Source organism: Babylonia areolata, chromosome 20 (assembly GCF_041734735.1).
Source record: "Babylonia areolata isolate BAREFJ2019XMU chromosome 20, ASM4173473v1, whole genome shotgun sequence".
In the NCBI taxonomy this organism is placed as follows: domain Eukaryota; kingdom Metazoa; phylum Mollusca; class Gastropoda; order Neogastropoda; family Buccinidae; genus Babylonia; species Babylonia areolata.
Window position 1 is genome coordinate 21,903,832 of NC_134895.1, and position 23,160 is coordinate 21,926,991.

Here is a 23,160-nt window from a genome sequence, read left to right on the forward strand (position 1 = left end):
TTGAACTTTAAAAGATCTGCCGTGGAGAATGACCAGTGTTTTTTCATTGCTCGTGTAATGCTTACTCAACGACAGAATTATTATCCCAGAGAGCAGTATTTTCAACAATCGTTATTTGCTCACAGTGTTCTTGGTGACCCTGCTGGTGGTATTAACAGGAATCTCACAAGTTTTAAATCATTGCTTCTGTCTTTTCCAGCACTTTCGTGGTCGACAGTATCGGCAGGATTTTTATATCTCTTGCGCGAGTTTTGTGCGAAATGTAACTGCCGGTCTTGTTACCCAAACCGTCGTTTATTGGCGCGAGTTATTGTCGCGGTTATGTTTCAGCTGGTACAAAACGCTGCGTCGCTCGTCAGTAAACGTCGCATTCGCTCCAAGCGAACATGTCTTATAGCCAAGGCGTGCGTGCATTTAGTGCTCGCATGTTTCGATATCTGTGCCTACAGTCGAGCCATACTTGTCGTCAATTGTTGCACTAGCTTCAACCTTTTCGCCATAACCCTGGTTAGGTCTTCGCTTCTGTATTTAATTGTTAATTTTACTTTTGGCGATATCAGACAATGCACAAAACAGCAACCTTTAAAGCGGTCTTCCTATCAGAACGTGTAATGATCATTATTGCAGATTGTAGAATGTTCACCTTATCCACGTTGGTGCCCGATATTCCACAGAAAGAATTTAATGGAAGAAAATATGATCACCGAATTCTGGAGTAGTGTTTGTGAATGTTGCATTCTGGGGATATTTGGTTTTCCATAAACTCTTGCTTACCGAGACTTTGTTAAATGTGATTCCTGTGCTCCGAGGAATTAAACACACACACACACACACACACACACACACACACACACACACACACACACGGTGTTTTCAGCCAAATCCGGGCACTGCTTCCTGAAATAAAAGGATCTCTCCTTAAAATTGTACAGGATGATTGCTCATACAATAGGTGAAAAGGCTTTTTTTTAATAAAAAAAAGAAATTCCTTTCTTTGGTTATTATTGTTCTTAAATCCTGGTCAGAGAATATTTTCATGAAATCAACCGGTTTGTAACTCACTCTATGTATTATATTTGATTCCATGATTCCCTGTGAGAAAATGTTTGTATTTGATGCCTGCGGCCCAGCGTTATCCTAATGCTTGATCAAAAACATGCCCCCCCCCGCCCGCCCCCCTCTCTCGTGGCAATGTCAGCTGACGATCACACCACTCCCACCCCACCCATCTCCTTCCCAGTCCATGCTACACATGTGTTATAGAAATGGTTCCACTAGCAATTGGTTCATGTTCATTGTCACATTGCTCTTGACCAGACGAAGGCTCATGTGTCTGGGACACAAAACTGGCATTACTGTGACTTCACTCAATGTCACGAGGTGGATGACGACTGCTATATCATCATCATCATCATCATCATCTCAATAGACACCTGAATAATCACCTTCACCACAACACGGGCCTTCGTACCCACTATGTATATCATTACTTATTTCCTAATCCACTTATAAGGCTGTAAACCTTCGAAATCGAGATGGATCCGTGTTCGACAACGCCATTTTGACCATCCGCGTCAGCAAGTGATTTCGGAATTTTGCTCTGTGCATGTCGTACAGCGCAGGTCAAACAAATCCAAGGGATGCAAACAATCCTCAGATTCTGTAGAACACCGGGAGAATCAGAGTAGATCATTTCCCTGCAACTGTCAACCGTCAATTGTTGGGGAGGAACTGGACGTGCGAGGTACGTCCTGTTGGCACATGACATAACAAAATGAACTATGTCATAATTATGTCCAAAAGCAGGCAAGAGTTGACCGGAGCTTTAAATTAAGTCTGGAATATGTTTTGGACAAAAGGTATTTTCATATTTGCCTTAAAGATGCTCACTGTGGTGGAGTGATGGCCTACAGGTAACGCGTCCGCCTAGGAAGCGAGAGAATCTGAGCGCACTGGTTCGAACCACGGCTCAGTCGCCAATATTTTTCCTCCTCCACTAGACCTTGAGTGGTGGTCTGAACGCTAGTCATTCGGATGAGACGATAAATCGAGGTCCCTTGTGCAGCATGTACTTAGCGCACGTAAATGAACCCACGGCAACAAAAGTGTTGTCCTTGGCAAAATTCAGTGGAACAATCCGCTTCGAAAGGATAAAACAAATAAAACTGCACGCAGGGGAAAAAAAAAAAAAACAATGGGTGGCGCTCTTAGTGTAGCGACGCGCTCTCCATAGGGAGAGCAGCCCGAATTTCACACAGAGAAATCTGTTGTGACAACAACAACAACAACAACAAAAATAAATAATAATAAACAAATAAAAGAAAAGAAAAGAGAAATACAAATGCAAATAGACTATGCGTGCATCTTCCCAGTGATTTGTTAATTTCATAACTACTGGGCAGTAAGATAATTTCGGGGAATTGGCACAACGAGTCGTTGATAATTCATCTCCCATTTTATTCCATTTGACAGTAATATGATGGAATCCAGCTAATCATATTCAGGTTCCTTTGTTAACATAATGTATAAGATATCTCCTTCAAACCGCAAATGCATACTCTCGGATCACCACTTAGGCATTTAATAAAGATTATAAGGCGACACAAGGTGTGATATTACATATCGAAATGCCACTATCACATGAACATATCAATCCCTAAAGATGGAAAAGCCCTTCACAAGGTAATGGGTTTTTTTTTTAACTCGTTGATCAGGCATCATACATCGAGATCCTGGATTCGACTTGTATACCCATCTCTGTAAAATTGTTCAGATGATATGGACCATTCTTTGAGTTGTTTCTTCCCACTCTGCACCCAGTATCGAACGTCGTTTGACTATAGTCTCAATTATAATTTAGTGGGAGTGATGGCTTAGAGGAAACGCGTCCGCCTAGAAAGCGAGAGAATTTGAGCGCGATGGTTCGAATCACGGCTCAGCCGTCGATATTTTCTCCCCCTCCACTAGACCTTGAGTGCTGGTGTGGACGCTAGTCATTCGGATGAAACGATAAACCGAGGCCCCGTGTGCAGCATGCACTTAGCGCACGTGAAAGAACCCACGGCAACAAAAGGGTTGTGCCTGGCAAAATTCTGTAGAAAAATCCACTTCGATAGGAAAAACATATAAAACTGCATGTAGGAAAAAATACAAAAAAAATGGGTGGTGCTGTAGTGTAGCGACGTGCTCTCCCTGGGGAGAGCAGCCCGAATTTCACACAGAGAAATCTGCTGTGATAAAAAGAAATACAAAATACAAATATAATCCGCAGATACAAGTATGGAGTTTGTGTAAGAAATTCAAGATTTTGAACAGACAGGGCAAGTGATTTGGATTTTCTCAATTATCTTAAAATCATCAACTGTGTTTTTTTCTTCTGAATAATTATACCTGTTTTGTCTTGTAGTCGCAATAACCCAGGTTCGAACCCTGGTCAAAGCAGATATTTTATTCTGTGGGTCTGTGTTGGTAAAAAAAAAAAATCAGCTTTTTTTGTCTTCTCTACAGCAGAAGTGATGTTGTGTGTGATAATGGCCCAGTTCTGCGAGCTTTGGTTCCTCCTCGAGAGAAAAGTTACAGCTTCGTTTCTCTTCCTGGCTGAGTAAAACTCTCTTCCACTAGTGCAACGGGCGCAATAGCCGAGTGGTTAAAGGCGTTGGACTTTCAATCTGTAGTTCCCGGGTTCGAATCTTGGTAACGGCGCCTAGTGGGTAAAGGGTGGAGATTCTTCCGAATTTCCCAGGCCAACATGTGTGCAGACCTGCTAGTGCCTGAACCCCTTCGGGTGTATACGCAAGCGCAAGTTAAAGATCCTGTGATGCATGTCAGCGTTCGGTGGGTTATGGAAACAAGAACATAACCAGCAGGCACACCCTCGAAAACGGTGTATGGCTACCTACATGGCGGGGTAAAAACGGTCACACACGTAAAAGCCCACTCGTGTACATACGAGTGAACGTGGGAGATGCAGCCCACGAACGAAGAAGAATAAAGATACCATGAGGAAGTAAGTGTTGCTAAATTGATCACTGTACTGTGGAATTTCCACACAACAACGGATTTTTCTTTCTTCCACTCCCCACCCTTCCCCCTCTCTCTCTTTCTTAGATCACTGGTATTTTTCCAGAGCCTTTGGTTTAAGTCTCTTAGCACACAGATTATAACCCTGCACAAAATACTGGTAATAGATGATTCGTATTTAATGGAATATGGTTCCATCCAGAATGTCTGTAACAAAGAACTCTTTGGAATGGACATGAAAAACAATAACGACAATAACAATAACAAGAAGCAAACAAACAAAAACAGTTAAAAAGCCTCAACTATTTTGTCTGAGACATGAAACTCACTCTCTCTCTCTCTCTCTCTCTCTCTCTCTCTCTCTCTCTCTCTCTCTCTCTCTCGTGGAGAGTATACTGGTTTATTTACATGATATAAACATTGGATTGGGAATCGATAATGATTCATAAACCTAGAATTGCTCTTTTTTTTTCTTTCTTTCTCATATACAGACATGTTCAAACAAACAAACAAACAAACAAAATTTCATTTTCATAACTTCCCGAGGCCTGGCTATTCTTTTTTTTTTTTTTTAATGCTTTAAAACATGTTTCGTCACATCACAATTTTTCAATGTCTTTTTGTGGAGGTATTCCAAGCTGCATGGTTCTGTTTGTATCACAACTGTTTCGTCACGCTGGAATGTTTTTAGTGTCCAAAGCGATCACTAAAGCTATGTGTTCTTTCTCTTTTTTTTATCACACTTCATGAAAGTATTAGACATGTATGCAGAGCAGTAAACTATCGTTTATCTTCCTAAAGAACAGCTTTTACTGAGTACTTTTATAGTTTCAGAAGCAACATCTCTCCCCCCCCCACCCCCCTCTTGCCCCCACACCCCTCCCTCCTTCCCCTCACCCCCTCTCCCCCCCAAAAAAAATTGCCAGCCACGCACATCTGTTTCTATAATGAAAGCAACGTGTATGGACTGTATTATGTTTGTATTGAAGAAGTGTATGCAGGATCTGGAAGCTGTTAAACACACAAGAATAATGGTTTGGTTTTTGTCACTTTTTGCATTCTCCCTAAGCCTTCTTCTCTCTGTCTCTCTCTTTCTTTTTTTTTCTCCCTCCCTCTCTCTCTCTCTTTCTTTCGGTCCGTCCTTCACTTTTCAAATGTTCTCTTCTTGTTGTTGTTTTTTTAAAAACTATGTTATGTTTTATAACACCTGTTCATGAGATCTAAGGTTTACTTATTTATGGCAGTAAACCCGTCATGTATCTCGTCACAAAAGGCTTCCGTTGAAGGTTTTTACAGTTTGGGAAGAAACCTCGCCAACACGAAGAGACAGCCGTTGGTGTGATGGTATTGAACATGGGTGTGAGGGATGTCAACATCAAGGTACTTCGGTCTCTGACGCTGGAAGCACGTTTATATGGGGTGTCTATATATTCATATTTGTTGTGTGTGTGTGTGTGTGTGTGTGTGTGTGTGTGTGTGTGTGTGTGTGTGTGAGAGAGAGAGAGAGAGAGAGAGAGAGAGAGAGCTATAGATTCCTTGCTGTCTCGGTAGGTCTGTGTGTCTGTCTGCCCCCACACCCCTACCCCCCTTCTCTCTCTCTCTCTCTCTCTCTCTCTCTCTCTCTCTCTCTCTCTCTCTCCAGGGGAAAGCTAAATCAATTTAGAACATCACGAAAAGAAGAAGACAGGGTGATATATGTTGAATCAAGAAAGAAGTATAAACATTTATTAAAGGTAAAAAGATAAAACTATAGGCGACAAAAGGCTGAAGCTTCAGCAAAAGAATTTGATAATTCATCACAGTTTTGGAAGGAATTGAAATGTATGGGTTGTGGTAATAAAGAAAGGATTACTGATAACATTAGTACAGATGACTGGTTTAATCATTGCAGAGAAGTCTCAATGTCATAACGATGAGCATAATAACGACAGTGACATTGAAGTTGATTAGAGGATACAAAGCATGCCTTAAATAAAACTATATCAGAAGAAGAAGATATTCAAGCGATAGGAAAACTTAAGAATGGCAAAGCTAGTGGAATCGATGATATTTCTTCTGAAATGTTAAAATAAAAGTGTACTTTTGTTTCTGACAAAGATATTTAATTCAATATTTGAACAAGGCGTCAATCCACAGGAAAGGTCTAAAGCCTTAATTATCCCAATACATAAGAAGGGTGATCCCGGTAATGTTGACAATTACAGAGGAGTATCCCTGTTAAACATCATATCGAAGTGTTATACTACGATATTAAACACACGTCTATACTCCTGGTTGGAGAAAACTTGATTTCAGAATGTCAAGCAGGGCTCCGTAAAAAGTATTCCACAATTGATCAAATATTTACTTTATATGCTACCATTCAGAAATGTTTGTGCAAAAAGGGTAGATAAACTTTATGTGGCTTTTGTAGATTTTAGAAAAGCATTTGATTTTGTTAGGCATGATAAACTATTGCACTGCATTAAAAATCAAGACGTTAAAGGTAAGTTTATTGCATCTCTGAATGCCATGTATACTTCACTGTTGTCATGTACTCGTGTTAATTACAGCCTTATGGAGATGTCTGAAACTCCTTTGGGAGTGAGACAAGGGTGTGTTTTGAGCGCAACACTGTTCTCAGTTTTTATAAACCAGTTGACAATTCATATGGGTGAATGGGAAAACATGGGGTACAGTTACTCCCGAACATCATGGAGTTATTTATCTTATCATTTGCCGACGATGTAGTATTGCTGTCAACCACGCCTACTGGCCTTCAGAATCAGTTGAATATTTTAAAGGATTGCTGTAATAATATGAAATTAACTGTAAACATTGACAAAACCAAGGTTATGGTAATTGGAAAAGGGGAATTTGGGGGGCAAATGTGAGAAGTGGTTTTACGATGGTAAGAAACTTGAAGTGGTAAATGATTATTGTTATCTAGGATTTAAATTTACAAACCATGGTTAGTACCAAAAAAGGCACATTGAATTTGGCAATGAAGGGGAATAAAGCAGTTATACAGCTTAACAGAGTATCCCAAAAATATAAGGAAATGTCTGCAAATACTTTCTTTAGAATTTTTTTCCTTTAAGATTTAACCAATATTATTATACTCATCCTAGATATGGGGATTAGATAGATTGGAACATAATTATAGAACAAGAGAGGCAAGGCCTTCAAGACTCACTTGTGACATGCACTTACTACAACAATTGAATCAAAGCACACAAAAAATCAATTGCAAAACAAAAGTCATGTGCACCTCCCAACATAGAAATATAGACCACACATTGTTTATTTCATTTTATTTTATTTTATTTTATTTTATTTTTTAACTTGTTTTTCAAAATTAAAGTCACAAAGGAAAAGAAATCATTTCTAACTCACACTTGCTTTTGTTTAAATGAAAGAGGAAATGCACCTAAGTGTGACCAACATATAGACACACACAGACACACACAAGATATGTAATAAAGTTAAGTTACATTTTATACATGTATAAATATATAAGATGTAACTGAACGTGTTGCTAAACTATCACGTAATGCATTATAAGCTTAAGCATAGAGAAAACAATTAACACAATGTGAAAAAACTCAATATGTGTATTAACAATGTGCCTTTCTGCTTTATGATTACAATTAGTATTAGAAAAAATGACATTCACAACACATTTTCATTATATTACAGATTTTTGTGATAACCCTGATTCAGTAAGACCCAACACACACACACACACACACACACACACACACACACACACACACACACACACATATATATATATATATATATATATATATATATATATGTATATATTTAATTACTTCATAATCTAGACCATTTTTTAAACAGTCACTCTTTATCTGGTGTAAACTTCAAAGTCATACATACAACTATTTCAGTATGCAGCTGCATTACATGCTCACAAATGAAAATCAAAATTCAAATGATAAATATAGGTGAGTTACATTTTATGCATGTATTTATATAAATACATAAGACGTAACTGAACAGTGAGCTTTTTACTATGTATGGAAAACTGTTAAACGAATAATTATATGCTTATAATTGTTGACAAAAAGTGTAATACAGTACGAAAAAATAAATATAGATCTTAACAATGTGCATGCCTATGTGTTTCAAATGATTGTTCAAAATCAAATTTGCTTTTAAAATAAATAAAGATATTAACAATGTGCATGGCTATTTCTTTCAAATGATTGTTCAAACAGGATTCAACTTCATATAAGAAATAAAGTTCAGTTACATTCCATACACAAGCTGCATGGTTCATTTATGTATCCTCATGTATAAAGATTTTTTTCTTGTTATCTCTCTCTCTCTCCCTCATGTGTGTGTGTGTGTGTGTGTGTGTGTGTGTGTGTGTGTGTGTGTCTGTGTGTGTGCGTGTGTGTGTGTGTGTCTGTGTGTGTGTGTGTGTGTGTGTGTGTGGTGTGTGTGAGGAGTTTGAAGAAATTCAATATCAAAGTTAATTCACAAGACATGTCATAGTATTCAGATCTATATCAAATTGTATGATATGAATAATATTGATTCAACCCACACATGTTCTGATCTTGATTATAAAGATAATATCAAGTTGACAGGATCTGTTGTTCAGGATGGCTGTGTTTCAAAGGCGTGTGACACTGTGTTGTCTAGCATGGTGTCGTTTTCGTAGTGCAGACCCGGGGTAGTCTGCCACTGATGCAGAAACTGAGCCAGTGGGGAGTTGTCAGACTGGTCAGTTTTGAGGGTGGATGGCTGACTGACTTCATCAGTGGTTGCTGTCTCTGCCGTTGTTGTTGTTGTTCTTTCCCTTCTCTAGTGCCTTCATGTGTTGTCAAACACAGTGTGTAACAAGCATCGTCTGCTACAAGCATGACTGACGTCAGTCTCGGGGTAAATGACGCTCTATTTTACCATCTAATTTTATAGTTTTAAAGTTGATATGAAAACTGAGTATTTTGTTAAACTAATAACATGTAGAGCCAAGTACGAGTACTTCTAAACGTCGTATGAAGTGAAAAGGACTTAATTTTGAAAAAAAAGTAAAGACTGGAAATTTTTACGTTTCATCAAGGGTATTAACTCTCATGGTTTATTATTTTCAATATGTGAATTCCGACTGATTTTGTTGATATTTTTATCGCAGTTAGTGGCATAATCCAGTAAGTGATGAGGCGTTCACAAATCTTTCTCTGAATAAATATTTAACGGTCTCCTTCTCCAACTTTCCATCACATGTTATCCTGTATTGTCGATTCAATATTGGATTGAACGGGCAGGTCAACTACTTGAAACAAAATGTCGCCCTTCGAGCTTGCGAGCACGCGCTTTGAATATGTATAAATATGTGTACGCAATTGATTTTTGCCCATGACCTTCAGGGCTCAGCCAATAGACCTATAAAGTCCACTCGTAGTAGTGATTTTAGTATTTTCCGAAAAAGACCATTTGGGCGAATGAACATAGTAAAAGCCCTGTACACTGAGAGTAAAACACACAAGCTTTTTATGTATCGAGTATAATTTCAAAATGTAATGTTTAAGATGAGAAAGATCAGTTTAAAGCAAATTAACCCCCCTAGCATTAATTACAGATTATTTTCCCTTTTTCACTATCTGCACCAAAGACATGCAAAATAAATATAACTTCCATGCTTAGCAAAAGAAGTTTAAATTATAAAAATGACTGCTCTTGTTGTTGTGTCAGAATATCAGATCAAAGTGCCAAGTTTAGAGAATTTAAAAAAATATAAATATAACAGTAAATTCAGTTTGCATATAATTTGACTTTTTAATTTTTTTGTGCCCATCCCAGAGGTACAATATTGTTTTAAACAAGATGACTGGAAAGAACTGAATGTTTCCTATTTTTATGCCAAATTTGGTGTCAACTGACAAAGTATTTGCAGAGAAAATGGCAATGTTAAAGTTTACCACGGACACATAGACACACAGTCAAAAAGTGCACCTGTTAGCTTGTAAAGTATTTCTTGGTGTTCCAGCTAGGACGCCTAACAAAATGGTGTATGGAGATTGACGCAGGTATCCTTTATACGTGAATTCCTATACATCATGTTTAAGATTCTGGTTTAGATTATTACAAATGAGTGTTGGAAGATTGCCACATCAAGCATATCAAATGCTGCTGGAACTAGATAGAGCTGGAAAACATTGTTGGGTATCAAAGATAAGAGAAATTTTGTGTACAAATGGTTTTAGTATTGTTTTGGTTGCAACAAAGTGTTGGAGATGTAAAGATGTTCCTTGGTATATCTAAACAGAGACTGTTTGACATGTTCAATCAAGAATAGACTGCTACTGTCAGAGACCGTTAAAGATATGAACATTATAGATCGTTTAAGACTGTTTTTGAAAAAACAGCGATACATCATGGATATGGATACATATTGTTTCCGTGTTGCCATTACACAAACAAGATTTAACGTTCTCCCACTCAGTAATAATGTACATCGTTACAGTCAGTCAGAACAGGATAGAGCATGTCCATTTTGCAGGGATCAGGTTGAGAACGAACAACATTTTTTACTCATTTGCTCCGTATATGAAGATTTAAGAAAGAAATTATGGAAAGAATCGTCTAGACTACCATTGTACATGTTGCTTAGAGCAATAGATATTAATCATAGACATAATACATCAAGATATATGTATTTCATGCGATCAATAGAAGGAACAAATTAATTTGCAGACAGTGATCTAACAAAGTGAAGTAGCAGGTGTTTATTCTATACTATGGGCACACTATTAAAGTGTGTATTCATCATAATAGTGCATTTATTGTCATTTGCAAGAGGTAACACAATGGTATCAAGTGTCACCTTTACTCATTTATATCTTTTTTTTTATTTTTACATTTGTCTGAAGTGTATTCATTTTACATGATAATTAATATGTCCATGGTGGTGATTAAGGAAGGGTGTAAGGGCTACACATTAAAAAAAGAAAAAGAAAAAAAGAATTATTTCATTTATCTATCTGCTGAAGAACACTTGAATAAAGCCTGTTTTAAATCTTTGAAGCATACAATGATAAAATGATTTACAACTGAACTGAATTGAACCCGAGACCTGGTCGCATTCTTTCTTTCTCTGCAGGCAAGCCACGCGGGGTTAGACATTCTCAAAAGTTTCCTCTTTTCTTTTTCTCCTCGAACTGCGTGGGCTGGTGAGGAAGGGAGAGAGGGGCAGCGGTGGTGGTGATAACGGGGAAGGGGTGGGAGTCGTAAGTTTTCCGACGGGTGTGTGTGTGTGTTGGGAGGACGGGGGGAAATCAAAAGAAGAGTCTGAGTCAATCAATGAGGGCCTACCAAACCCACGGCTCTTTGAGAAGCGATCAATGCTGAGTGCGCAGTGACACGCAATAGTACAGCCCATATTTTCTCGACCACAGCTTGGACGGAGCGACTAAAGATTTGTGTGTGTGTGTGTCGATGTCGAAGTATTTTAATTGTCAGACCACAGGTCCAAAACAATGGAGTTACAAGCACAAACAGAATTAATACAGGGAAATGAATATTAGGACAATCATTGAACTATATGGGCATCGATAACGATTCGAGAACATTTGCTCGTAATTAAAACGACTTGAATACAAACGTGCATATATTGACACCCAATCTCTCACTCGCACAAGGTAACAACATGGCCACGTAGTTGCACTTGGATGTTTGTGAAATTCAGCAGATTTAGATGTGTGTGTGGTAATGCATGCATAGCCTTGGAGTCACTTTCCACTGTTGAAAACCGAGTAGACTGATGTTGCATGGCCACGTAACTATATGACATACGTCCCTTCCAAAATCATCTTCCATGGGGCAGTTAATTTAGGAGAAGAGGAGAAAGGTGGAAAGATAAAGAAAGACAGGACGGTTAGACTTCGTCGCTTAATTTTGTCAGCCAAGTTGAGTCGGACTGCTCTGCTGAAATTATGCCATTGTCTTTTTACTTTCTCTTTCTCTCTCTATTGATTTTTTTCTTCACCACTCGTTTATCATTTATTTTGTTTCACTTTCTTTATATCTCAGTTTTGTTCAAAACTCATGTGTGATCACGTTTAAACTTCTAGTTATGATGACATCCGTCACATATTTAGTTGCACATGTATCAGGACAGGACTTTGAATAAGATTCTCTTGTTGTCCTGTTCATCAATATCTGTGTTGTATTGTGACATGTTCCGAATTAAAAAAAAAATACTGTTTAAACCAAAGGAAGACAACTCTGCCGCGAGCGGACCGAAGGGAGCTCTGCCCTAAACCCGGGTACGAGCACACACAACCATTATGGCGCTATGGGAGCTGCAGACAAGTGGGCTGAGTAAGCAAGCTGCGTTAGCGCACAAGCAACCACAGACTGCAAGATTGGTATATACATATTGATAATGATACTATGTATATTAACTATAGGATGTTTAAGCCAAATTTTGTTCAATATGCTTACTTTACTGTGCTACCAAATAACTGTATTATCCAGTTAGGTAAGTTTAGGTCAACCAATAATGTTTTGCCTGTTTATAGTCAGTGCTTCAACAATTTACCCAGAAACTAAAGAATCTGTGATAAATGTTCCACTACCGACATTGCTGATGAGTGCCACTATTTCTTTGTGTGTCCATTCTTTGAAACTGGCAGACAAAAGTATCTACCTAGATATCATAGAAACCACCCAAACTCCCTTAAATTCCACTTATTGTTTTCTAAAAAAAACAAAAATAAAAAAACCCAGAAGAATATTGTTAAAACTAAAAGCATTTCTCTCTCCTATTTGTAGTTCCTTTCGGTAAAGCTACGTGTGTGGTTAATGGATGAAGATGAATTATTTATCAATGTATATTGGCGGTGCCTATATTGGTGTTTTGTTTTTTTCCACTTTGTTCTTTTGACATCACTCTTATTGTTTGTATGGTATATCTAAGATATGTATGTATGTAACGTTTCGATGCCTCCAGGGGGCACAAGAAATACACGTTTTGCCTTGCCTTGCCTTGTGGTTTGCAGCGCAAGTCTACATCATTTTGTTTCAATCCAGATGGCCAGTTTGACGTCTCCAAATCGATCAGTTTCAACCGAGATAACTGAAAACGCACCACATTCTGGTGGTCATTTTTTGATCGATGCCTGTTATACCTGACTTTCTACACTTTAGTCATTTTCAGCTATCGACACAATTTGTTCAATTAACGAAACAAACAAACGCAGTAATTTTATCTTGTCTGTTCTGTCTGTGATTTCCTGATTTAGTGCACACACACACACACACACACACACACACACACACACACACACACACACACACACACACACACATATATATATATATATATATATATATATCACATCGCCTGGAAAAAAGTGAACAAGATAGTACTCTTCCAAGCTGAAATACTCGCATGGGAAGAAAACAAACTTAACCAGTGACAAAGTGTATTGTTGGCCTAGAGGTAACGCGTTCACCTTGGAAACGAGAGAATAATGATGAGCGCACTGGCTCGAATCCAACACTCGCCAGTATTTTCTTCCCCTCCTCTATACCTTGAGTTGTGATCTGGACGCTAGTCATTCGGTTGAGACGATAAACTGGGGTCCCGTGTGCATTATGCACTTTGCGTACGTAGAAAGAACCCATGGCAACTAAAGGGTTGCCCCTAGCAAAAGTCTGTAGAAAAATCCACTCTGAAAGGAAAACAAATACGTTTGCAGGAAGAAAAAAAAAAAGTACAAAAATTGGTGGCGCTCTCACTTTAGCGACGCGATCTCCCAAATTTCACATAGAGAAATCTGTTGTGATAAAAGAGTGATACTTTTCAAATCAAGTAGTCCTTCACAATGCACGCTTAACGCCCCCATCCCCCACACCCAAACCTTCCCCTTACTTCTCACCCCGTAATACGAACTAAACTGACTCATCCACATCTGTCGCTACGATTTAAAAATGTAGCTGCGTCGGCCAGTTTGCGACAGGCTTAAGAAATCCAAAGTGACGCAGGTTCCGTGATATCCATTCTACATTCGAATGTCATGTGCTCCCGGTTTCTATGTTACAGACATTTGCTTGGGTTGTTTTCATTTCAAACATCGCTGTTCAGGCATCCCTACTTTGTTTTCGGGAAGAAAGGTAGGAATATTCCTTAGCAGCGACACAGACAGCAGCGAGAGTACCATTACCGTAGTAACCTTATAAACACCCAGTGTATAGAAAACGCCCACTCCCCCATTTCAGGTTGAAACGGCGTATCGGGAAAAATGCTGTCTAAAGGCCCAGCACCCCCCCCCCCCGCCCCCCATCCCACTCCCCATACCTCTCCACCCCCTGCCTCCCCCCCCCCGCACCCCCTCCACGACACCCTACTTTAAAATTATGATAACCCGCTTCGTTGTTTGTGATCGTGTTGCTTCAGAAAGCTCTGCGAGATGAATGATAGAACATGTGCATGAGGTGTCGATGTGTCCTTGAAAAATAAAAAAAGCTAAGTGCAATCATGATGTCTCTCTGTCAGGCAGTGTCTTGTTTCAGTAGCTCGCGTTTTCTTTCTTTCTTTCTTTCTTTCTTTCTTTCTTTCTCTCTTCTTTCTTTATCAGAGAACGCTAGTTCCGTCCGAGGACATCGTTGTACCAAGTCAATACCGGTCATCACTGATAATTGATATGCCGCGAAACAAACCTAAAGTGAGTTGAATTTAAAACTCACGGCAATGGAATATCCCACTGATTGTATAATAGTCGTGTCCGACTATGACCATCAGAACAGCAGAGAAGGCTACTGCTGTCCCGCCCATCTGGGCTAAAATTCAATTAAAGTGGAGAGTGTCTTGCCCAAGGTACATCCCCACTCTCTCGGCCAAGAGGGTTTTAGGACAGTCGGCGTTGGGATGGTTCCCAAAGAAAGGCCAACTAGCCCTCAAGGCTGCAGCACTAGGAGCCAGTGCAGTCTTGCCTCCTAGTTTGAAAGTCATAGCCCTTCACAAAATACTAAGCTATAAATTACTTCTTTCTTATATCGCGTTTAACGGCAGACTTCTCACGCGCAAAGTGGCCTAAATGCATGGCCAGAACTGTCAGATGAAAGCTTAGTAACGAACTGGGCTCTGGCGAACAGTAAAGTATTTGTATTTGTATTTCTTTTTATCACAACATATTTCTCTCTGTGAAATTCGGGCTGCTCTCCCCAGGGAGAGCGCGTCGCTACACTACAGTGCCACCCATTTTTTTGTATTTTTTCCTGCGTGCAGTTTTATTTGTTTTTCCTATCGAAGTGGATTTTTCTTCAGAAATTTTGCCAGGAACAACCCTTTTGTTGCCGTAGGTTCTTTTACGTGCGCTAAGTGCCTGCTGCACACGGGACCTCGGTTTATCGTCTCATCCGAATGACTAGCGCCCAGACCACAACTCAAGGTCTAGTGGAGGGGGAGAAAATATCGGCGGCTGAGCCGTGATTCGAAGCAGCGCGCTGAGATTCTCTCGCTTCCTAAGCAGACGCGTTACCTCTAGGCCATCACTCCACTGCCAGTACCAAGTAAACATCCATCTCCAACTGTAGGGTGAACATTTTGTGCGAAAGGAGGGAGTGAGCGCTTACAACAAAGACTACAGACCACCAGTAGTAGCAGCACCAGCAGTGGCAACAACAGCAGCGACAGTATTAGTAGTTGTGTGTGCCAGCACTTACATTTTCTATGTATGATCATACGTACCCAATCCAAAAAAAAAGAAGGAAAAAAAATGAAATACAATGAATCAGAGAACCTTCAATTAACATCGTATACCCAATCAGAATGAAAGCTTCCGAAGGAAAAAAAGAAAGTGATTTCCTAATCTGAACTAAACAAAACAGGCAGCAAAACAAACTGATAAATTAATTTCCTACACTTGCTTTCTTCACCTTTACTCGGCCGTCAGCTCACAAAGCATTTTCTTTTCTTTTGTTATATGCAACAATTAAAAATCTAATTAATTAATTTGAAATTCACAAACAGAAGATCCCCTAAGTGATTTTCTTTTACAATCACCGAAAAGTAAAAAAAAAAAAAAGATGTTTTTGAAAACAAGTAATGACGTAAATGCGAGAACAGGTAATTAATACATTGTTGAATTTGATTTTTGTTCTTTTTTTGTCTGACATGTTTCCAATGACAACCACTAGTTAAAGAACTCGCGCTGGAAAAAACCAAATGTTTCGTTCTGGCAACATATGGAGACTATCGTTTCTTCCCATTGGATAATTCAGCAGAAAAGACAAGCATAGTAATAATAATAATAATAATAATAATAACAACAACAACAATAACAGAATCGTTTTTGTTCGTTTTTGTTTTACCGCTTGGAGGCATGTTGTCAGGAGTGGAAGCAATTGGAATGAACTTCCAATTGGAATTGGAATGAACTTCCTCTTTCGCTTCGTCAAGTCTCCACACTCAGCTCTTTCAAGTCTGGCCTTAAAACCCACCTCTTCCCAAAGTAGCCTCCCTTCCCTGCCTCTTCCTTGTCTTTTTAGTTTTTTTCAGTTTTAGAGTTATGCTTGCGTGAGAATGACTGGTGCGAAAGCGCTTTGATTTGTTTATGCACAAGATTTAGCGCTATATAAGTACCATTATTATTATTATTATGTGAATAGGTTCTTGCGGTACCTGACTGACCGACATCTTTATGATTCATGATAAACTTTGCTTATCAACCTAGGATAGGTCTGCACCAACACTAAAGACCCATTCCAGTCAGAGATGAAGTCTGCTTATTCGGTGTGTGTGTGTGTGTGTGTGTGTGTGTGTGTATTTACAAAAACAAATGACACAATAACATTATTGAAAGGAATCATATGCTGAATGGAGTAGAACAATACTAAAGCTATATTTGTTTTGGGAACAGGTTGTTTTTTTTTTCTTTTTAGGAAGAATCGAAGAGAGCATTACATCATGTCACAGTCTTAAAGGATTCTTAAAGATATAAGAAGGTTAATGTACGTTACGAGCGAAAAATGTGATTTCGGGTCAATGATGGAAAATCGCTAGTCTCTTTTTTCTCCCTTTACTCTGTGAAGGGTCATTGGGGCACCGCACAGAACTGTTCACCAGATTCCTCCAGGTCTGTCAGCTGTGTGTCAAAGCCTGGGTCTCTGCAAATGGTTTTCCTGCGCAATAGCCGAATGGTTAAAGCGTTGGACTTTCAATCTGAGGGTCCAGGGTTCGAATCTCGGTGGCGCCTGGTGGGTCAAGGGTGGAGATTTTTCCTATCTCCCAGATCAATATATGTGCAGACCTGCCAGTGCCTGAACCATCTTCGTGTGTATACGGCCGCAGGAGATCAAATACGCACGTTAAAGATCCTGTAATCCATGTCAGCGTTCGGTGGGTTATGGAAACAAGAACATACCCAGCATGCACACCCCCGAAAACGGAGTATGGCTACCTACAATTTCAGTTTCAGTAGCTCAAGGAGGCGTCACTGCGTTTGGACAAATTCATATACGCTACACCACATCTGCCAAGTAGATGCCTGACCAGCAGCGTAACCCAACGGGCTTAGTCAGGCCTTGAGAAAAAAAAAGAAAAAAAAAGAGATAAAATTAATACATAAAAAAAGAACTACTACTACTAATATATATAAGGCGCAAAAACTTGATGAAGCCAACTGTAGGCGTACAAAATAAATAAATAAATAATGATAATATAATAAAAAAATAAAATAAAATAAAAAAATAAATAAATAATAATAATAATAATAATAATAATAATAATAATGATAATAAACATGGCGGGGTAAGTAAACAAAACGGTCATACACGTAAAATGTTAAATGTTACATATTTGTCTGAGCGTGTATGCGTGCGTGCCTGAAATCTGATTGAATGACACAGGAAACGAATGATGAGCGCCCAGTGGCAGCAGTCAGTCGGCTCTACCCAGGTAGACAGCCTGTTGTGTAAATGACCTCGTGTTTGTAAAGCGCTTAGAGCTTGGTCTCCGACCGAGGATAGGTGCTATGTAAGTATCTATATCAATCAATCAATCAATCTGCGGTGTTGTCAGTTCATCGTTTCTTTTGCCTTCTCCTCTGTCTCCCGCCCTCAACAGCTCCTTGGAAGGTCGTTTTAACAAGGCATTGGATCCTGATACGTAGTCATAGGTTTCTTTTCTTCACTGATTTCAGCAGAACTTCAATAGATGCTGCATGTTTTACATTCATTTGCGTATTTATCATCATTATTGTCTTTTCGTTTGTTTGTTTTATGTGTGCATAGTTGACTTCATCAAGATTTTGCGCCTTACAAATATTATTATTAGTAGTATTTTTATGTATTTATCTATTATTTATTATTTTATTTATCTTTTTTTATCTTTTTTTTTCTCAAGGCCTGACTAAGCGCTTTGGGTTACGCTGCTGGTCAGGCATCTGCTTGGCAGATGTAGTGTAGAGTATATGGTATTTGACCGAACGCAGTGACGCCTCCTTCAGCTACTGACACTGATACTGATAGGTTCTACTTGATTGGAGCACTTGTTCACTGGTGATGTAATAAGTGTATCTGATGTTTATCATCTTGCGATAACAAATCATTTCCATGGCTTGAATTCTTTTTCCCAAGTCTACGGTTTGATGGTGCATGTCTGACGTGTGCACGGAAATATGGAATATTACCAGTGCACGCAGGAATCTGATCTTGTGTTTCATGGAGATGTTGCTGTCCTTCCATAGATAGAGGTTTCTGTCTGGACAGTGCTAATGTGGATTGATGGCCTAGAGGTAACGCGTCCGCCCAGGAAGCGAGAAAATCTGAGCGCACTGGTTCGAATCCCGGCACATTCGCCAGTATCCCCACCCCCTCCACAAGACCTTGAGCGGTGGTCTGGACACTAGTCTTTCGGATGAGACGTAAACTAAGGTCCCGTGTACAGCATGCACTTAGCGCACGTAATAAAACCCAAGGCAACAAAAGGGTTGTCTTTGGCAAAATTATGTAGGAAAAATCATCTTCAATAGGAAAAAAAAAAAAAAAAACAACAACAAAACTGTAGGCAGGGAAAAATACAACAAAAGGTGGGTGGCGCTAATGTGTCTGTCCGTTTTCTGCGGCTTGTTGTGGAGCTTGACGGACGTAATAGCCGAGTGGTTACAGCGTTGGACTTTCAATCAGAGAGTCCCGGATTCGAATCTCGGTAACGTCGCCTGGTGGATAATGGGTGGAGATTTTTCCTATCTCCCAGGTCAACATAAAAAAAAATATGTGCATACCTGCTAGTGCCTAAACCCCTTTCGCATGTATAAGCAAGCAGAAGATCAAATATGCACGTTAAAGATCATGTAATCCATGTCAGTGTTAAGTGGATTATGGAAACAAGAACATACCCAGCAAGCACAGCCCCGAAAACGGACTTATGGCTGCCTACATGGTGGGTAAAAATGGTCATACACGTAAAAAAAACAAAAAAACCCACTCGTTTACATAAGAGTGAACGTGGGAGTTGCAGCCCACGAACGAAGAAGTTGGGGAGCTTGGATGGTTTTTCTGTATCTTCTGTTAAGTTTCCTTGCTGACGCCAGCTTATCGATGTAACCAAGCTGCGATGGTTTAAAGTTTGCTTACCTTTGTCTTACTTTAACCCCTTGACTGCTGTGCCCTGGTGAAAGAAGATCAGCGTGTCATGGATTCTACTGTATTATTTTTGTATTTATCTTTTTGTCAGAACAAATTTCTCTGTGTAAAATTCGGGCTGCTCTCCCAAGGGAGAGCGCGTCGCTACATTGAGAGAGACACCCTTTTTTTTTTTTTTTTAATTTTTGTCTGCCTGCAATTCTATTTGTTTTCTTATCGAAGTGAATTTTTCGACAGAACTTTGCCAGGGACAACCCTTTCGTTGCCGTGGGTTCTTTTACGTGCGCTAAGTACATGCTACACACGCCACCTTGGTTTCTTGTCTCATCCGAATGACTAGCATCCAGACCACCACTCAATTCACTGCCAAAATCGCATTTATGCAGCAGCTAGGTAGAAGACCCATGTCACTGAAGGGTGACCAGATCATGGGTCTGTTATCCATGAACCTACTGCTATTTACGTTCGGTGGTAGGATAGGCCATATTTTCTACACATCACAGGGGGGGGATCCCAGCTGTTCTTAGACTCCATATTTTCTGTGTTTGTAGCACAAGGGAATTTTGCACTCTGAATTGACTGGCGGTGAAAGGGTTAAGGAGTGTCATTGGATTTGCAGAAACAAATGTAAAACAAGCCCTGGAAGAAGAAGAAGGTCCCAACTAAAGCGTGGTGACTGACTTTCTGGACATGTAATCTAAGTCTTATCTCGATGGGGTGATAACAGCCCTTCACTGAAGAGCCTAATTCTTTGTCAGCAGGCAGCAATCACGTGGTTAAAGTAGTCGGGCAGTTGACCTGAAATCAATGGGGATAAAAGAGGAATGTAAAGGTTGGGATCCTTCAGGTACAAGATCGAAGTTTTAGATGGGGTCAGCTAAAACGTTCTTCTTTATCTCTTCCTCCTCCTCCTTCTTCTGCTTCTTCTTCTTCTTCTTCTTCTTATTATTATTAGTAGTAGTAGTAGTAGTAGTAGTAGTGGTCGTAGTTTATTTTCATCATCATCTTAATCTATGAAAATCAGCCTTGGGGACATCACAGTTCTGAAAATCTTCAGGAACTGAAACGTTTTTCACCGGATGACAAATTTCAATGCATGCTGTGATTTGCTTGGCGATTTTCCGCAGCTTTCCGTTAAGACGGAGAAGTTTATTTACTGGAATGCACAAAAGCAATGTACTAATTCCTCCGAAACTATTTGGACTCACCCCCTAATACACTCAGAAATTCTGGGCGACTCCAAGGACTACAGAAAGGTTGGAAAGACCGAGGAGTGACGTCATGCAGCATACCGGTACTCAGCTGCAAGCATCATGGCGACCCATTCCAAATTCGTCTGCTACAGCGATGGGTTGAGTGTCACTCACAAAATTTTCCCCACGATTTAGCACACATCTCAGGAATGGCCGATACTTTTTCAAAAGGTGGATCTAAGTCACGCCAGAACACACGCCACTGTGCAATTTTGTTGTTTGACAGAGGAAGGTGGCAGAATGGTTAAGACGCTCAGCTGCCAATACAGAGAGTCCGTGAGGGTGTGGGTTCGAATCCCGCTCTCGCCCTTTCTCCTAAGTTTGACTGGAAAATCAAACTGAGCGTCCAGTCTTTCGGATGAGACGATAAACCGAGGTCCCGTGTGCAGCACGCACTTGGCGCACTGAAAAAGAACCCATGGCAACGAGAGTGTTGTCCTCTGGCGAAATTACGTAAAATGAAATCCACTTTCATAGGTACACAAATATGTAAGCATGCACTCAAGGCCTGACTAAGCGCGTTGGGTTATGCTGCTGGTCGGGCATCTGCTCGACAGATGTGGTGTAGCGTGTATGGATTTGTCCGAACGCAGTGACGCCTCCTTGAGAAAGTGAAACTGAAACTGAAACTGTTTGACAGACAGATAGATAGATAGATAGATAGCATCAGTATCAGTAGCTCAAGGAGGCGTCACTGCGTTCGGTCAAATCCATATACGCTACACCACATCTGCCAAGCAGATACCTGACCAGCAGCGTAACACCAACGCGCTTAGTGAGGCCGTGAGAATTTTTTTTTAAAAACAACAACAACAAACAAGCAAACAAATAAAAAATAATAAATGCATACAAATACTACTACTACTACTACTAATAATAATATTTATAAGGCGCAGATAGATACTTGAAAAGGTGGAACTACCTCATGGCAGAATATACGTTACTGTGCATTCTTGCTGCTTGATAGATAGATAGACAGGCGACAGATAGACATATATTTGAAAAGGTGGAACTAACTCATGCCAGAACACATATCACTGTGCTTTCTTGTTGTTTGGTAGATAGATAGATACACAGACAGATAGATAGATACATATATAGAGATAGATAGATAGTGCAGCTAAACCTTAGAAAAATTCAATTATGTTTTTCTTCTCAACATCATCCAGTGTTACGTTATCTGTTTTTCATGTGTTTGTCTTTTTGTGTTGTGGTTTGGCTGTTGTTTCGTTAGAACAATGCATATATATATATATATCTTTCTCTCTGTGTGAGAGAGAGAGAGAGGGAGAGAGTGTCTTTGAGAGAGAGTGACAGAGACAGACAGAGAGAGAGAGATTCAGTAAACGCCTAAACCTCAAAAGCTAACGCTCAGAAGAACACTTTTCTATTCGCGTCTGACCAAACTGCTTTCAGAACATATATTCTTAGCTCTGTATATGTGGTGGTTTTGAGGATGAATCAAAAACGCGAGTTTATCATCTGCACGGTGGGGGGGGGGGGGGGGCAACGGGGAGGGTGCGTGCATGCGAGTGTGTGTGTGTGTGTGTGTGTGCGTGTGCGTGTACGCGAGTGTGCAAGTTTTAAAAAACGAAGGAAGAGAAGGAAGAAAAAAGGAGAAGGTTGCCAACGTCGTGAAAAACAAAAACAAAATAAAAAAGACAAAAAAAACACCCCCCCCCCCCCCCCCCCCCCCCCCCCCCCCCCCCCCCCCCACCGACACAACACGAGCTCAAAACACCACGAAATGCACTCACTTCTTGACATCGTTCTATGGAGGATCGGTGCTGGTGGGATCAAGCCACTGATTTTTTTTCGTTTTAGCAGCGAAGCTCCAACAACGATCAGAAAGGACAGATGCGAGGATAAAACTCGCCCTCTCTGCAAAAATATAACCAACAGAAGAGGAGGAGGAGGAAGCAGGTAAAGAAGCAAGCCTATCTCACTTTCTCTCTCTGTCTCTCTCTCTCTCTCTCTCTCTTCCTTGTCCGAGCACCTAAAAAAAACCTCTTGAAGGACAAGCTTCTTTTATACTCTTTGCTGTATTTGCCCTCTATAGTCGCCTCGACGCGTTGTCGATTCGCCTCAAAATCCTCCAATGAAGCGCCTCCCTCTTATGCATCCTACAACGATTGGATGTTGGATGAGCGTCACAGAGAGGACTTTATCGCCGCATTAAAACTTGACGTTATCGGCGGAACAGAAGTTGCGGACGTCAGCGTATAGATTAGCTGTTTGTCTTGGGGGGTTCTCTGTTCTTCAGCTTGGGGAGGAGGCGTAGGAG

At 40.1% G+C, this 23,160-nt stretch overlaps 1 protein-coding gene across 1 annotated transcript in view; it reads right to left on the reverse strand.

Moving 5' to 3' along the window:
* LOC143294951 (uncharacterized) overlaps positions 1 to 22,860 on the reverse strand; it is a 71,394-nt gene extending 48,534 nt beyond the window's left edge. Inside the window, exon 1 of the mRNA XM_076606471.1 lies at positions 22,634 to 22,860. Within this exon, the coding sequence (XP_076462586.1) occupies positions 22,634 to 22,643 (10 nt within the window). The 5' untranslated portion in view covers positions 22,644 to 22,860. The remainder of the gene's footprint in view (positions 1 to 22,633) is intronic.
* Between the last annotated feature and the right edge of the window lie 300 nt (positions 22,861 to 23,160).